General features: G+C 41.1%; 1 protein-coding gene across 7 annotated transcripts in view; it reads right to left on the bottom strand.

Annotated features, from left to right (window-relative positions):
- Positions 1–3,352: 3,352 nt before the first annotated feature.
- The window catches only part of LOC108027540 (innexin shaking-B), a 153,982-nt gene continuing 138,921 nt past the window's right edge, over positions 3,353–18,413 (bottom strand). For all 7 annotated transcript variants that reach the window (XM_050890639.1, XM_050890640.1, XM_017098989.3 and 4 more), the window contains 5 exons: positions 14,964–15,118; positions 14,493–14,557; positions 12,626–12,792; positions 12,382–12,560; positions 3,353–12,116 (listed from right to left, as the gene is read on the bottom strand). In XM_050890639.1, coding sequence (XP_050746596.1) covers positions 11,924–12,116; positions 12,382–12,560; positions 12,626–12,792; positions 14,493–14,557; positions 14,964–15,118 — 759 coding nt within the window. In that variant the 3' untranslated portion in view covers positions 3,353–11,923. The remainder of the gene's footprint in view (positions 12,117–12,381; positions 12,561–12,625; positions 12,793–14,492; positions 14,558–14,963; positions 15,119–18,413) is intronic.

The raw sequence follows: 18,413 nt of genomic DNA on the forward strand, positions 1-18,413 counted from the left end.
AAAACGAGCAACACAATGCCGGCCTGACATTTTTATTTTTGCTTTTCCATTTGTAAATTCTAATCCCGACTGCTCCATTTGTGTTGCCATTAACAGCGAGTGCCGTTGTTTATGTGCCTGCCCCTGATTTATTTATTTATTTATTATTGCATTTGACTGATTGCCGACACCAGTCTGTCCCACACTCCCCGAAACACTCATGTATTATGCACAAGTTGATTGTCGAGCGGCAGCGGCTTGATTTTCGTTTTGTGTAGGCAAATCATATTATATCATATCATCTATTATGCAGCGCTGCCGCTGCCCAAACAAAATCCCATTTAGCACTGGGCCAAAAGCGGAAGAGCTGAACCGCTCTAGAACTGTAGCTGCAATCGGATTCCGACCTGCGCCCTTCCAATCCTCCCAAAACGAATGCGATGTAGTCCTCCAGGGATGGTTAGCCTCTGGCATATCTTCTTTCTCCATCAACTTACAAAGTATTTCGAAACCACATCAAATATTTTGAATTCGTATTTCTTTTCATAGTACCTTTAGAAATAGAAAGCTAGTCTAATGCATTAGAAAACTCAAGTGATATTTAGCGCAAGCAAGTGTTATTTATATCTAAAAAGCCGATTGTAGCCCAGACTAAGGGCAGTGCTAGAATTCTGGCCAGCTCCTCCACAGATTTCGAGTGGAAGAAACTCACAATAAGTCCACATTGGGTGTAAGTTTTATGTTGGTCCTATTGGGCGTTTGAGAGCCGCCCCGCTCGAGGACCTCATTTGCGCAGTTTTGTTCGAGAGAGGTGAGCAAACACCGTGCTGGCGGCTGAACTAATGAACGCCAGCCGTGGAAAAACGGGCACAGTGGAGCCTCGTGGGATCGCCCGCTAGTGAGAAAGCACCGAAGGTAGCGGAGCCGCACTGTACCGACGTTTTTCCGGCTCCGCTGTGATTTGACTGTCAAACAGGCAAATAAACAGGCTGGCAAACAAGCGATTGGGTCAACAAAGCGCAGGAATCTGCACTTTTTGCGAGTGCGCATTTCCGCTAAGCAAAATAAGAAAAAAGAAGAAAAATAGGAAAATGTTAAAATTCGAAAGCAGCCGAAGGTGCCCTTATCCGACATCTACGCTATGCGATTCATCACCTTTGTGACGGCCCAATTCAATCAGCGGTAATTATGTCGCATGCACGTCCCTTATCGTCCGCCCAGATCGCACCCGAAACGTAAGACCCAACCCTGAAACTGAAACCGGAGGGTCAGGAATTATCCCTCGGCGTTCTTCAAAAACAACCGTGGATGTGAGTGGAGGGCCGATGACTATCGAAGGGCTTAGCTGGCTGAGTTGCCCAATATTGCAGGGCCGGATGTCGATTCCATCGCAATCTGCAATTTGCACCTGAGATCAGCGAAAGGCGATAGTCGAGGTCTGTTTGCCGAGGAAACGTGGAAAACAGGTAGCTCATATGAGGAATAAGAAAATTTAGCTTAATAAATTGATCTTTTTAAGACATAACGTAGTCCATTTGAAGCGCACAGGAAAGGGAACGAATGTTCTGAGCATCTATGAACCGAGGCTAATGATCCCCACCGCCTTTTGAAAAATTCAGTTTTTGAAAAATTTTCGGATTTTTGGTAAGGGGCTGCATCACTTTTTTTCGAAAAGTTTCAAAAAAATAAATTTTTTAGATTTGATCCAGTCGATAGGGAATTTGATTACGAGCTCAACGAGGTATGACATTCCAAATTCGGTGCCCATCTCACAATTTTCCGATCAAAATACTGAATTCTTTGCGAGAATAATGTTATGAGCATCTACTATCTGAGGCTATCGATCCCACCACTTTTTGGGGAAAGGTATATATTCAGAAATGTTTATACCCTTGCAGAGGGTATATTGATTTCAGTCAGAAGTTTGTAAGGTAGACGTTTTCGACCCATAAAGTATGTATATTCTTGATCAGCATCACAAAACGAGTCGATCTAGCCATGTCCGTCCGTCCGCCTGTCCGTCCGATTCTACGCAAGCTAGATTCTCAGTTTAAAAGGTATCGGACTGAAACTTTCCAAAAGTCTTCTTTTTATTTATATAAGTCGGAACCAGCCGGATCGGACAACTATATCTTACAGCTCTAATGGGAATTATCGGAAAAACAATTTGTAAAAAATTAAATCTTTGGTGTTTTCTAACATATAACCTCCTACACTGGGAAAAAACATGTTTTAATTAGTTCTGAATTTCGAATTAAATTTGATTCAAATCGGACGATTATATCATATAGCCGCCATAGGAACGATGGGAAAATAGTATGAAAAATTATATCTTTGGTGTCTTTCAACATATAACCTCCTACGCTTTAAAATAACAGTTTTCAGTAAGTTCTGAATTCTTGTAGAATTATCAAAAGTAGAGTTTGGTTAATTCTTTTTGTTTATTTTAAGTATTGCTACATTGTGTAGCCATCTTTTGGGCTGGGCTAGCTTTAGTAACGCCTACGTACGCCAGGTGGCGCCACTAATTTGACATTCAGCTCTCTACCTGGCGGGGACTGGCAGCACTATCTGTACCTTTTTTGTTTATTTTACACGACGCAAGGCAAGAAGAAGCAGGGAGTCCTGTAAATATAATGAACGTCTACATTATTTTTACAGGACTCCCTGCTTCTTCCATCTGGCGGCAAAAAGCCGAACTAAGCTAGAATTCAAACTGAATTTCAAATTTAAACAAGAAAGGAAGTTAAGTTCGGAAAGCCGAAGTTATTATACCCTTGCAGTTATAAGAAGTAACCAACGTTGGTATCGCCATGTGTTAAAAAACACCAAAGATATCATTTTTTCATATTATTTTCCCACCAATTTTCCGATTGTTCGTATGGCAGAAATACTACATAGTCGTCCGATGATAAAATTCAATTCCAAATTCAGAACTAATTAAAAAATGTTATTTGGGTAGGAGGTTATAAGTAGAACAACACCAAAAATATAATTTGTTTTAAGTTTGTTCCCCAATAGTTTCTATGGGAGCTATAATACATGGTTGTCCGACTTATATATTACCTTCAAGAGAAAGAAGACTTTTGGTAAAGTTTCAGCCCGATACCTTTAAAACTGAGAGACTAGTTTGCGTATAAACGGACGGACAGACGGACATGGCTAAATCGACTTGTCTAGTGACGCTGATCAAGAATATATATATTTTATGGGGTTGGAAACGTCTCCTTCACTGCGTTGCAAACTTCTGACTGAAATCATAGTATCCTCTGCGAGGGTATAAAAATAATTTTTTTTATACATATATCCTTTTTAAGTGTCATATCCTTGAAAAGTGAAAAAGAGGTCCCCCGGCGAAATAAAAGACGCTGGATATTTATGTATATTTCGTAACAAATCGAAAATGTTTTTTATTACTTTCTGATCAAAATCATACAACGTTGTCAATTCGTTTTGTTGATTACTCAATTATCGCATTATAATAATGTGTTTTTGGTTTATGTTTGGTTTTGTTTGTTTTTTTTTGTGTTTTTCTTTTTTTTCGTTTTGTCTCTTTAATCTGGTTTGTTTTTCGTTTTTACGTTTCTTGCTTGCTTCTTTAATAATAATTTATAATTATAATAATTTATATAATAATATTTTATAATATTACTTGGTAATTTATTAATTCCCATCAACGTCCCTGGCCTTCTTGTTCGTTTTGCGTTTTTGTTGGGCGTTCGAGGGCGTGGGGCGTGGCTCGGGTGAAGAGTTTTCCCCCGCCCCCTTGCCGACCACTGGGCTCATTCGCTTTACTCTCTCACTTTGCCTTCGCTTTCTCCTTGCCTTTACTTTACTTTAATGCATATGATTTTGGTTTTATTTTCGTTTCGTTCTGCCATTTTAGTTGTATTTCATTTTATGTAATGCGCCTGCTGCAATAATTTTAGTTTGTAAAATTAACTAATCGTAAAATGTGTGAGTGTGGGTGTGTGTGGCTGTGTGTGAGTGGGTGTATGTATACTGATGTGGCTGTCTGCGGTCTGTCTGTGTGTGTGTGTGTGTGTTGGTGTGTTTGTGGGAGTGTCTGTTATTTACAAGTCGATTTTTTGTTCGGTGTCTTAAATGTTAGGTGTTCTCGCCTCCACTTCCGTTTCCGCTTAGTACTCACTCCTCCTCGCTTTATTGCATAGAATTATTATTACTGGTATTCGTATTGCTGACGTATGTATATAATATATATCCTCATACCGCCCTGTGTTCGTGTGTGTGTGTGTGTGTGTGTGTCTGTGTGTCTGTGTTGAGTGTGTGTATTCGATTATGTCCGCCTGTGTGAGTGTATAATTTATTACTTAGTCTGCTAAAAATTCACGTTTATATCCTCAATATAGGGGCTTCATATAAGTGTATGCCATGTATTGTATATAGATTTGTTTGCCTCCTCGTTCTCATCTCCTTCTCCTCCGCCTCCGATCGGATCGATTCGATTAGTATAGACTAAAAATTCTCGTCACTGGTATTATGCATATAGTATATGTGTGTGTATATGTATGGCGACCGGGGCACGTGTGCACGTATGTGTGTGCACGTATATGCCGGCCATATATCGACGGATATCGGATATACGATCGCATATGATCTATATGACCGCGCCCGACCCATCCTATCCTGCCTGGCTCTCCCCTCTCGCTAGCATTACCTTTACCACTATCCTTTATCCTTATCGTCATCGCTACCGCTATCGTTTCCATTCGCCATCAATAATAAATTGATTCGTTAAATAACTTTAATTATATTTTACTTATATGGGGGCCTTAAAACCTAGTTCGTACTGCCTACGTGTTTTCGTTTCGTTTTCGTTTCAAGTTTTCCATGTCACTCATTTGAAAATTTATAAACTGAGGACGTTTCCTTGTGTGTGTGTGTCAGGGTGTGTGTGTCTGTGTGTGGGCATATATATATATGGGCGTATATATATACCTATATAGCTTCAAATTAAAGCTTTATTAACCATGCTCGCGTTTTGTTTTCGTATTAACAAAATTAAACGTTCCGTAATAATCGTACTCAAGACTCAAAAATCGATAATCATAAATTACGATAACTGCACGTTATAACTAGTTAAATGACAATTACCGTTACCGTTTATCTTTACCTTTACCTTTTTGCTTTTACCATTTACCATATACCGTTAGCAATTACCATATAAGTACAAGTACAAAAAAAAGATTGGATCTACACCTCCCTCGCCTCCTATCGACTCGGATCGATTGTTATCGATCATCTGCGATTTGCGCTCGACTTCGACTTCCACTGGCTAGTTGTATGCGGTATGTGAGTTATCGATAGGTATGTATATCTGTATAATTATGCTATATCCATATACCTAGATATATCTGTGTGTATATAAGTGATACAAACTAGAAGTACGCTTAACGCCTAAAAGTATTCACTAGATTCGAACTACTCCTTCAGCTCCTATATCAGCTTCTTAATTCGCATGTCCTTCGCTCCAGTGGTTGTGCATCTGTAGTTGTGGTGGCCATTGTAATTGTAATCTTAATTGTGGTTGTGATCTCGATCTTGCCATCGATTTCGATTTCGATTCTTGGGTGTGCGTATCTAGGGGTGGTGGTCTTTCGATAGGAATGGGGATGGAAAGTAATCGACGTCTTTCATTGGATATGTGCGAGTGTCTCTAGTTAACAGAAAAAGTTTGTAATCAATTTTCAAGCAGCTGAAGATCGGGGCTCTTTTCGGGAACGGGGACCCTCGCCTTCTGTGCTGGGGGCTGGGGAATCTATCGTTTATCGGTTATCGAAGTCGGTTTAGTCTAATATTGCGTGTATAAGTTGCGTACTCCTTAACGGGTTTAGTGTACAAATATGAATGCTTTATCTTGATTTTTATTTATTTTTTTCATTTGTTCTCTTTTGTTTGCCATTTGTTACTGCTTTAAAATCTTTGTTTTTACTTCAGTTCTTTTTGAATTTCATTTTTGTGTAGATTTGTTGTTCTCTGTCTGCGTCTGCCATTCTGCGTTTGTTCTTCCCTTCTGCTCCTCTAGCCACTCCTCCACTTCTCCACATTCAATTTTCCATCTTTCATATATTTATAGTTGTTTTTACCTTTTGCTTTGTATAAATATTCAATGCGTTATTTAATTTATTATTAAATATTTAGTATTCGTTATTAAGTGTAATCAAAATTCCTCTAGTTGAAGGCAATCGGCGAATATATTTGAAATTATTTATGCAATTATTTTACATACGTTTGTTTCGTTTTATCATTTACATTACATTACGTTTGACTAAACTTAGGATCTCCTGGAAAACAAGTTGAAATACAAATAGTCCTTATCCTGACTGCTTTTCTACGTAATTTTATAATTTCATAATTTTAATTCGATAATTTCATAATTTGTCTACCTGCCAGCCTGCTGCTTTTTGCCGTTCGCTTTGTCTGGTTAAAAAGTCATCTGAATCTGGAAAACTTAGGTGTAATTTTGTTAAAGATGTCTCGCTCTACAATTACCAACTAATCCATTTCGTTATAAAACACTTTATATATAGGTATATGCTTGCATATATATATTTATATACATATGCAGGGTGTTCGTATGTATGTATGTCGGCTATGTACAGGTCGTGTGTAATGGTTGTTCTTGTGTTAAAAGTTAGGCTTACTCGTAGGTTGTTCTTAGTAAAAAAAAATGCTCACCGACTCGACTCTCGGCCTCTATATAATATATGTACACGGTTTGCTGGTTGATCGATCGGTCTTACTTGAAAATCACTTTAAGGCAGTTTTCCTATACACTTCATCAAATGCTGCTCGCTAACTTTGCTGCTGAACTCTGGGCCACCAAAGAAATAAATCCCTTTCTATCACTTTCAAGCCTTTGAGATCTTGGGGCGTGGCATTAGTACAGAATATAATAAGAATAAAAAATAAACAGTTGAGAAAATCATCGGAAATTAAAACTAATCAACACTTAAGCTGGCAAACACAGTATTTTGACCAAAGTGAAACTTTACGCTAGGTTGGAAGACAATAACTTATCTGCTTGTTAAAATCCCCAGCCATGCCCCTTAGTCCAGGAAAGGGGGAAACTTTCCCTCGGTATTTCAGTCCTGGACCCTCGATCTCGCCTAAAAAGTTCCCTTCACTAATTATTGTCTGCTATTTGTTCACACACACACAAATTGATATATACGCTAAGTGACTAAAGTAAGCCTGAGCCGCAATCCGATATGGGCTATCGACTGACTATCGGATGTATTGGCTATCGGATATCGAAAATCGGAGAAAACGAAACGAAGGAGCGTCAAAAACAAAGTCGTGGGCCTCGTTATCGATCTAAACACGAGCTCGATTTTACGATTTATCGATTTTGTTTCGCTTGTCGGTTGTAATATTCAGCAATTTTGTATATTTTCGCTTAGTGCTATTAATTGGGTATTGTAAGGTTTGGTTTTGGTTTTAGCTTAAGCCTTGTAAAAATTTGTCTGAGAATGTGAATTGGCAGTTTCAATTTGTATGCAATATTTTTTTATTTGTTCTTTACAATTTTGATTCGATTAGTATACAATTAAAAAACGCTTTCGCTTCCTAATAAAAAGTTCTCACTATTCGATTCGATTCTGCTAGGGAATTCAACTAAATGTATTTTTATCGTTACCGTTGCGCTAATCACTCACTAATTCGATTTAAAATATAAGTTACGAGTATTTCACCAATATGCTTCACTAATTGTTACTTTAGTTCGATTCGATTTCTTGGTTCATTTTTTATTGCGTTCTTGAGCCGTGAGAAATTGACTTTCTTCTTCGTATTTGTGTTTTGCTGTTGTTGTGCTGGTGCTGAGAAAGATAGACAGAGACGGGGATAAAGATAGAGAGAGGGAGAGTGGGTGGAGAATATGTAAGGCAACCCCAAAAATAAAACCAAATAAACAATGATATGTATACAAGTCTCGTTTTTATTGCACGAAAAAACAAATGAGTGAGAAAGTACGGTAGAAGTTACAGAACTAAAGCCTTAACTTAGCCACCAAAAAATACATTATAATTATACACAAATAATATGACAAAAACTATAATCGGACCGGGAACAAGCCAACAAACAAACAAACAAATTGACAAACTAATGAACAAACAAAGACAAACACATACTCCGAGTTTCTGGGTCACTGAAAAGCAAGAAACAGAATTTTCTTTTTTTAGAGGTTTTTGAAACGGGATGTACAGTGTGCTGGCCTGTTTTCACTGTCCTTCTGAGTAAAAACGCACTGTTCGCACTTGTCATTTAAAACCACTTTGAAGTGGAAACAGGCTGTTAAGCGTGGAAATAGTTTGAAGATCAGTGTGAAAGAGACGGGATAAGGCGTGTTAGAGAGAGAGAGAGAGAGAGAGAAGTGCCGTGCTGTGTGGAGAAAAGTGAATAGAACTGTACCGGAGGTGGTGAAACGTTGTGAAAAGTCATCGATGCCTGTTTCCGCTTCCGCTTTCGTTCCTGCTTTCATTTCATTTCCGTTTCCGCCTGTGCTTATTGCTTCTAGGATTGCGTCTATGAAATGTTCTTCTTAACCTCTAGATTCAGCTAGTACATTTCGAGTTCTTCGAGTAATATATGGCGGCAAACACTTTGAAAAATAAAGTCTTGCTTTTTTGTTCGTTTGCATTGGATTTGCTTTTGCTTTTGTTTGTTCGATCGCCCCTAGACCTGTTACGATATTTTACAATTGCTTTTAGTTGGAGTTACGAGTTCCGAGATACGAGAGATTCCATCTTGAGCTACACTAAGTACTCCCTCCTTCCTTCTTCTTCTTCTTCCTTTTCTTTTTGTTTCTTTTTTGGTTTTTCATTAGCCTAGCATTGTAGATCATATACGTATCGCTTTAACACTATCGACTAATGGCAATTTCCTTGTAATATGCTTACGTTTTGGTATGGTATTCCTTCTTATTTCGCCCCCCTATAATTACAGTGTAAGTATCCTCGATATTTATACATTTGCTTTTCGTTTACTCTTTGTGGTAGTGGTTTTGTTGTGTGTGTGGTTGTATCTGTATCTGTGTGTAGCTTAACCTACTAATCCACGACGAAAAAAAACGCAGACAAAAATCGTTCACTTTGAACTAGAATTACAATTACTTCACTTAGTTGGCTATAAGCTGTTAAAAAAAAAGTACGCTAAAATTACTTATTACCATTTATTGTTACATTTATTGTTTTTTCGCTTCAACCTTGCCCCACCTTCTTCTCCTCCTCCCTCTAAATCGTAATGCGTCTTTGAGTATGCTGAGTAGTGTGAGTAGACGGAAAAAGCACTCAAATTAGGTGATTCTAAATCCCAAATCCGAAGTCCGAAAGTAATTCCCGAAAGGAGTGAGGTCTTGAGCAGGTCCAACCGGCAATTCCTGATTTTTCGTGACAAGGAACAATCTGCGGGGTAAATTCCTTTCGCTTTTTGCTGTACTTTAGGCATTGCAGGCTCAGCCCCGCGGGAGAAGCCCTCCATTGCAGACCCTCCACCACTTTATTTTCTATTTTAACTTGATTTTACTTTAACTGGTTCTGTTGGCAGTGACATTGTTGTAAGACTTGCATCTCTGGCTTGGCTTTTTCTGGCTGTGTACTTATTTTGTTGGTCGTCCTTTGAGAGATGGGGAAAATGCGAGGGGCTGACTGGTTCTTTGGTCCACTTCTTGGGGCATACGGAAGTCGCTTGGAGCGCAGCTCAAGGATCGGATTTCCAGAAGAGAGAGCGGGATGGGTTCTCCCAGCGGATATAGAAAGTGTAGGGGGAGGCGCGCTTCAAAAGGTTTTCTGGACGGATATTACGATTTGTAGCACATGACGAACTCGTGGATGGGTGCAGACTAACTTTCGGAGGGTCTCTCCTACTGCTACAGGAGGGCCTCCTGCAATGCCTACTCATACACACTGACTTTGGGGGAATTGTCGAACTGCTGAACTGAACCCTCATTTTTGGGACTGTATTCGCTAGCGGTATTATAGTATTGCTATCGCTATGTTTACACTTGATTCATGTGGCAAGCGTGAGTGTTCCGCCCGTTTTTCCTGGGGATTTTCGCATTGTCCGCTGAGTACTAGGCGTATTTTTCGAAGAAAGAGAGAGAGTTGAGTATGCTCTATTATTAGTGGAGTTAATTGATTTATGCTGCGAATGTTGGCTGCTCTCTTTGCTGAGTGATCGATTGATAATTATATACGTTTATATAGCTTTACATGCTGCACGCGTGAGTGGTGTGTGGTGTCTGTGTGTGTGAGTGTGAGTGAGCTTAAAACATTTCCGTTTCCGCCCGTCCTTGTGAGTTGGGAGATGAGTTCTGTTCGGTCGGTTCTCAGATTAGGTTTCTCTGTTTTTCTGACTTTCGGTTATATAATGTGATTCGCGCTATAGTTTCTTCTAATTAAACTATGTAAATGTATCTTTTGTTTCGGTTTTCGGTATTCGGTATGGTATTTTCTGAACTTTCTTTGATATTTACTGATATTTTCTGTTCGTTTCTCTTCGGCTTTCGTTTTTCCTTCTTTTACTCTCTATCTGCTCGTTTTGGATTTCAATTTTCCTTCATTTCTGTATACAAAAAATTCTGTTTTCAGTTTGCTTTTTTTGGTTGATTTTTCATTGTTTTTTGTCGTTTCTTTTCGTTTTGTTGTTCATTTGTTTAGCGGGTAATACAAATGCTTAGAGTTAGAAAAAAAAATTGTTTATATATATATAATATGTATATTATACATATATGTAGAATTATTTGTATGCTTGACTTAGTTAACCTACATTCGAATACATGAACACTTCAAGATATCATTGTAATAAGTAATTTAATTGAATTGAATTTAATTTAATTAAACTGTTACTCCCCTCTGCGATTTCCACTTGCGATTTTCTTGACTTTCATTTGCCGCTTTTGTTGTCGTTACTGTTGTTGTTTCGTGTTGTTGTAGCCGTAGCATCTCGTTTGAGTGGGTGCTCCTGCTTTCCTCGGTGAAAGTGATGCTGATCCTCTGCGGATCATATCGTTTTCCTCTCCTCTCCTTCTACGTTTCCGTTTTTCATTGGGGTTAATACAGAAATGCAATTTTCCGCGGGCGTCGTCTCGACTTTGTTGATGTTTGGTTTAGTTAACGCTGCATGACAAGCAAAGTGCGGTGTGTTCTACGGGGCGTATGAGTGATGTCGCTGTAAGCGTGGTTGTGTGTGGTGTGTGGCGTCGTCTGTGTGTGGGTGTTTGTGTGCGTGCGGGTCCGTCCGTTTCCGTTTCCGGAGCTGTCCTCTGTGGCTGTTCTCCTCACACTTTGACCTTGTCCTTGGGGCAACTTTTCTATGGGTCGCCGATCGCTAATTTCCCAAGCGATCCCTTGTGACTTGTGACCTTGTGACCCCTGACCGACGGCGGGCGCTACTTGCCACCGGCCTGGCGATCCTGTCCGGAAGTCGCAGGACTTCCGTGCTCTCTCCTCCGACTATCCATTATCCGTTTACTTATTTTCGTTACTTTAATTGATTGACTTTGAGTTTGTTCGTTACTTGTAGTTCCTCTCGTTGCGTGGCTGTTTTGATGTTTTCCTATTTTCTTCCATGCTCCTGCTGCATTCATTCCGCTTCCGTTTGGTTCTGTACTTCATTTGTGGTTCTATGCCCTGTGGTTTCTGGTTGTGTTTCAATCGACTATCGATCATGGTTGAAAATGCTGATTTATGACTGACTGCGAGCTGACGATAGTTTTTTTGGTTGTATTTTTGAGATACGTTTTTTAAAGATTTTTTAGCGGTGTGTTGAGTTTGTTATGAAGCGGCTGCTGCGAAGATCTCTAGATTCCATTGTGGTTGTAATTTTCCTTTGTAAGTCTTGTTCTTGTTGTGGTTGTTGATTTCGATGGTTTTCAAATGGAGACGACAAATTGCATTTTGTATTGCTTCTAATACTCCCAATATCATGCATCCTGTATTTCACCTTTTAAGCCAGGCACCCTGTGGTGTTGGTTATGTCCTAAACGATTCGCTAAGTCCTGTACAACATCACGAAATATAACTGTATCTATGTTTTCACCTAGTAAATACAACAAAAACCAATCGCCCATCTTCGAACGACGAACGATTATTTCAATAGCGTCACGACGCACTAACCTGCAATTGGAAAGAAATCGTTAGGAAAATGTGTTTTAAAACAGTGAACAAATGTGTATTTTGGGGCTCACTAGATTTGATTGGGGATAAGTACGACGGTTTACAAATCACTTTTGAGGGTGCCTAGAAGTATGCGTGAAATATGGATTCTGACTGTTGCATACTTTTAGGCCCCTACATCCGCCCCAGTTCTCGCTCGTTTATTCTTCCCCTAGTTATCCCCATATCATCCCCAGTACACCCCTCTACTGTCCGCAGAACTCACCTAAATCGCATACGAAATAAGTAGACCCTCATGCGAGGAGAGAATATAATCACCACCCTGTATATTAGCGTTAATAATGTGAGAAACGTTAATAAGATAAACCAAAACCAAAGGAAAATGTAAATCTTCTCATTAACAACGTTTAATGGTAAAATGCAAATGGCGTCGTGTTTCTCCACCTAGAAGAACAGATGCAATTATTATTCGAGTCTTGGGTTTGTAGAGAGCTGCATTCGTTACTCACCTCCCCACTTGAACCATATTTAAAAAATGTACATTTGGTCATTCTGGGAAATATGTAAATCATCGGATCCATGCGATCTTCCTGATCGGTCTCCATATAATCTATCACTTCCAGGCCAAATGTCATAAATTCGCCATCGAAAAATCGATTCATAAGAAACATTTGACCTGCAAAAGAGCCGCAAAAAAGATACAAATCAGCACCAAAAAGATACAGAGATACACTTTGCGTTCGTTCGGTTCATCTGTCTACATCTATCTATCTCGATCCTGATTCTGACTGATTCTGATTCTGTTTATCGGACGCCGGATTGATGGGTTCGTTGCCTTGGCCATCCGATTTTCCACTTTTCGCCCCCTCTTGTTCCCTTCTTTTTGTTGTGCATGGGTGCATAGGTGCTCTTTGGAAAATTCGGCGTTGCGATGCGATCGGATCCGCTTGATCGATCGATTTGAGGCCAACGAGGCGGGAAAGCATCGATTTACTTCGCAATCACAGCTCGCCCACACCCGTTCGGCCCATTAATTGTGGCAGATAGGCCGTACGAAATCGGATTCGGACTCGGACTATTCAGATTCACATTCGGAATCGGAATCGAAATCCATCAATTGGCCGCGCTAATTGCGGCTAATTGGTGTGGTGATGGAGGTCAATGAACAAACAAAGGCCCAAGGTACGTTAATTTTAATGGCGGACTTGTTTTCCCTTGAGAACAATAAAGGAATAACCATCGGGCTTACGAACTTTAATGGGTGCTTTCTGCCCTGCTATATTTGGCACATTTATTTGCCCAACAAACTTGGGCATAAGTAACGAAGAAACTACTGCTAAATGGCTCTTGATGAAGTTGAAAAAGCCGCTTTGGCCACTGGATAGATGAGATTTTTTGTACGCAGAAGCAAAAGCCTGATTCCACTGACACATATTTCTACATCCCGACCGAATGTACATTATCCAGGCAAGAAGACTACAGTCGAGGTCTTCTACGGTACTCAGTTGGGGAAGTATAATTTTCTAAAACATTTGCGGCTGCTTTCGTTACCAGTAAAACAAGACAATCGACTAAGAGACAGTATGGTACATTTGATTTTGACTGCAGTTCTGGAGCCCCTATTTAATGCGTTTAGAGGCGCCTCACCTTTCAGCCAGTTTTCCATTTCCATTTCCACTTTCCCCTGCCGGCTAATTGACCCATTTCAGTGTCTGGCCAATTAGGCCTGCGTTTCCCAGCGGATCGCCGATCTTTCGGACGCGATGTCAGCCATTTTAAACACGCGATTACGCGCATTATTATTGTTTATTTCCCATGTTTTCTGACAGTTCATTATTTTGTCAGATTTCGGATTCCGGCGCGCACGCCCCACGAGGGAAGCTCATGGATATCGGGGGCCTTTGTTTATTTTGATGCGGAGCGGTCAGTCTATAAAAATTCGTCATTGATTTTTCGGCGTAAAATCGAACGCGGAATGTTAATGAACGCCGAATTTATGGTGCCCCTTCCCGATAAACCGTTTAGCTAACCCCGAAGATTTGTTTACCGATCTCACTGCCACCTGGAGAAGCCGAAGGACTGACAGGTGCACCGAGAAAATGGGGCTGTGTGATTGGATTGTCTCATTTTACTGGTGAAAAGCGTCCTATTTTTATACTTTCCAACTCCAGCACTGGGCAACTCCTTGTCCAGGCACTCGACTTTAGCCTTCCTCCGTTTATCATATCAATTTGAACCCTCAGGCTCGAAAGAAAGCCGGGTTCAAACTCATATTGTTGCAGCGTTAAGTGAGTGTGGTCCTAGAGATCCACAACGACCACAGCCACCTCGGTTCGTTATTCATTCGTTCGTTATTTCCAGTGCACTTCTACTCACCTATCACATTTATAAGGGCGAGCAGCTCACACACGTAATATCTGTACGCCCACCAATTGTGATATCTGCAAGTAAAGTCGGTGGGTGGACGGCATTAGCTGTGATTCAGTTGTAAATTAGTATATATACAAATTGGCGAGCTTTGCAAATGCTTTGTCTCTGGAAAACTCGGACTAGTGACTCACAGTCGCTTTCCGGAGAATTCTTTGTTAGTGGCGGGCACCTTTGCCCGGAAATGCCTTCCGCGAATCGTCTACAAAGGTGAGTTTCGGAGCATTGTACTCTCTTAAGCTTTTGTAAATATTTAGGATCGCTCTGATAAATGGGCTTATTAAAGTTAGGTTAAAGTGCCTTGGTTAGGTCGAGCAAAAACATTTACCTCGAAAAAAATATTTACTCTTTGTGAGATGTGGAAGACGAATTCAAGAATGTTGGGCATTTGCAGAGCTCGCTTTCCGTGCTTGTACTTACCTTAAATTTTCCCACAAATAATCTAAAAGTAATTTCTTTTTTTGTTTTTTCTCGGCTTCGGAACAAATGCCTATGTCTAAGTCCATGATGAGCGCATGAATCTTGCCACCCTCCCAAGATTTCCACAGCCATCTTGGTGTATAAAATAAGATTGCCTGCAAAAAGCGAATAGAGACAGGCATATAGTATACGTATTTATAGAGATCTGCAAAGGTGAGTTCCGTGTGGGCGTGATGTCGCATTGGAACTGTCGTAAAAGCGAAAAAATACCCCTGACAAGTGACATTCGCCAGCTGTTTGTTAGATTGTAGATGGTGGATTGGAGATCGTGGACCCCCGATTCCAGTCGAGAACAATGCGCAGCCACACAGCCCAGCCACAGGCATTAGTGACTGACCTTCCCGGCGACATAATTGTCTTTGCTAATTCCATTCCACTCCAAACCGATTCTTTTTTCTTCTTGGGCCCTTGTCAATTAGCCATGAGCCGTTACGGGCAGTCTATCCGCCGGGTTTGCCTACCACAATACCGGGCGATCCCAAAGACAGACACGCAGGCACGAATTCTTGCTTAATTGTACCCATTAATTGGGCGATCAGGGGTGTATGCGCTCTAGATCAGGAGTTTATGGTAGCGGGCTTCAAAAGAATATAGACAGTGATAGGTAATATATTAAGTCAAGTAGAATTTTACTTGATAGTAAAAGTACTAATGCGAGGTTGCCATCCAATCCTAAGAGCCTAACAGTATGCAACAATGTGTTTTGAATTCTGAAGAGTTCATAATTGTGCAGAAGGGCCTTGCCTACTTTCAGACACCTCCTTAAATAAATGTCAAGTCACCTTAATTTTAATTACATTCAAAATGAAACCACTGTTTTATATTCCAAAAAATGTAGAGGACAGTACGAGGTGTCTAAGGCCCCAACACCGCCATCCCAGCATTTCTGCTCGTTAGAAGTCCGTCTGTATTTTCTTTGTCGAGGGGATCTTAATGCCCGACCCGATGACAAATTAATAATAACTTGTATCGTAAATTAGCCGGGGATTCGGACCATCTTCAGACAGCTGGGGATTGGGCGAGCCGTGCGGATTGTGTCCGGTGTGTTTGCTTTGGCACATGACAATGTCGCCCCACCATTATCTTCGTGATCTTGGGTCCGAGTCCGTCCCTGGCAGGTGGTAATCCCCATGTCTGCGTCTCTAGGGGTGAGAGTTCAGTTTGTTTAGTGGGCGCCCGACTGTCGGCTGTCCGTCAATCGCCAGCGAATTTCCCCTCCACCCTCGCATATTTCACCACACGCGCTCCGGCTTGGCATTCTGCGATCTATTTCCTGGCGTCTCTGCAGTTCCAAACTATTCGCCATTGTCGCTGGCATTCGGCTGTAATGGGCCCAGAACAACATCTGCAGCGCATCCTACCGCGAATGACGGCAATCGGTGGCACAGCTGAGGCCACAATAATAGGGAATTCGGGAGACAGTTCTGAATTGGGCTTGCTTTCAGGGAGAAATTTTTCGGTGGTAATGAAATAACACACATTTACAAATAGTATAATTTTAATAAATTGCTTGATGAACCTTGTGAAATTTGTGTGCCAAATAAGCAGTGCTGATAGACCATGAAGAGGACTCTCTTTTGAAATCAAACGACCCTTGCGGGTTTCAAAATATTGAAAATGGAAATAATACGATGCGGAAATCGGGGCAATTATTCTGTGTGGAATGGCTGTTCCTAGGGAGAGGTCTGTTGCCACGCCCTGCCGGAAGTCAACTGATGCGTTTGATTTGCTTGGCCTCCATCATAGCAGCCTGCCCTTTTGTGTACGCAATCGCCAATTGCATTTCCCCGACGACAGCCCAAATGAGGAAGAGAAAAGAAGGGTGGCCTCCCCCATTTTCACCCGCTTTCCCGCTTTTCCTCGGGGCGTGTGTGGAAAGCAATTTGGCAAGCGTTCAAATTGCAAGGCATCGCGTAAATGCAGCTACAGCAGAAGCAACAATCAAAGCGAGAGGCAGAGGGCAAAAGAGTCGTCTCCGAAGAATTCTTCGCAGGGTCTGCAGACTCCAGGCACAGTGGTCCAACATGTGGCTGAGACTGGAGATACAAATGATACCATCTGATAAATAATTAAAGCAGAATTTTGTTTTGCCTTGTGGTGCTTTTATAACTTTTCGAGTAGTTAAGGTTTTCTACGGCAGATTCGTATTCTCGTCATATCATTATAATTCGTAGTCGAAAGTAGAGTTACATTTTCCAATTCTCGTCGCCGTTTGAATAATTATTATAAGAGGTCTGATAAACTCTACAATAAGGTATCAAAGTACCTCTAAACTATGATCTAATCGGTTTTAAAATGCTTTCCAGTGAAAAGAAAGCATAGAATATTACTGAACGACAAGGCATAGCTTATGGTTTTAGTGCTCTGTCTTAGGGCTGGCCCACAGTCCCGCGAAGGAATCGCCTAGGAAGTGTCTGATCCCATCTGATCCGATCTGTCACTCCCCCAGGCGACGGCCTCCCATCTTTTTGGTTTGAATTCGAGGGGAGGCCAAAAATACACGCGCGTAACTCAAATATAAACAGTTCCCACTCCAAGAACCTTTGGCCGTACTCCCTAAGTTCCCGGCTCCCGGCTCCCGGCTCCCAGTTCCAAGTTCCCTTTGCCCAATGGCATATCCATGGCTTTTTGTTTCAGCCGTTCCCTGGCATCTGGCCAGAAATATTATTTCACTTTTATGTTTGTCTGCGCCTTTTCAATAAATATCTAGACACGCCGGGCGCAGAAATATGGACGGAAGAGCGGGAAAAGTCGGGGCGAGCGGCCGTATAGTGGCGTAGAAGGAGAAATGCCAATCTTTGACATATCGGAGGGAGGGTGCGGATCGATCGAATGGAAATTGATGGCTGCGGGTCTTTCAATTTTTATGGCTGCACTGTTCAAGTTAATGACCGATCTGTCCATTAGATCTGCGTAGTTGGTCCATGATAACCCGAAATGCATGGTAATTGAGCCAGGTGCTGTGTATTCTAGAAGGACGTCTTGGGGTCTTTCAATCGTCTGAGGTGAGTGGCACATTAACGACAGATTGGGACTCTTTTTTCCGCGTGTAAATACCCCTGCCACTGAGCTCTCGGAAATCAATGATCCACGATTGCCGGCATTATTTTCTGTTTCTCGTTTTGTTTTCTGTTATTAATAAATCGTGCAACGAAAATTGGGGGAAAGTGTAAATTATAGAAACGCGTCTACGCGTCATTAGGCAGGGAGAATACCATGATAAATGTATTTATAGGAATTTGGGTGACTAGAACGTCTCTATAATCGCTCTGTGACACTAACCGAGAAAAGCTCCCCCGATTTGCCCCGCCCCGACAAAGTGTGATAAAAATATACATTTAATATTTGTACATTGTTAGCGGGAAGATATATTGTGTAATCGTCGCGCCG

Source organism: Drosophila biarmipes, chromosome X (genome assembly GCF_025231255.1).
Source record: "Drosophila biarmipes strain raj3 chromosome X, RU_DBia_V1.1, whole genome shotgun sequence".
Taxonomy (NCBI): domain Eukaryota; kingdom Metazoa; phylum Arthropoda; class Insecta; order Diptera; family Drosophilidae; genus Drosophila; species Drosophila biarmipes.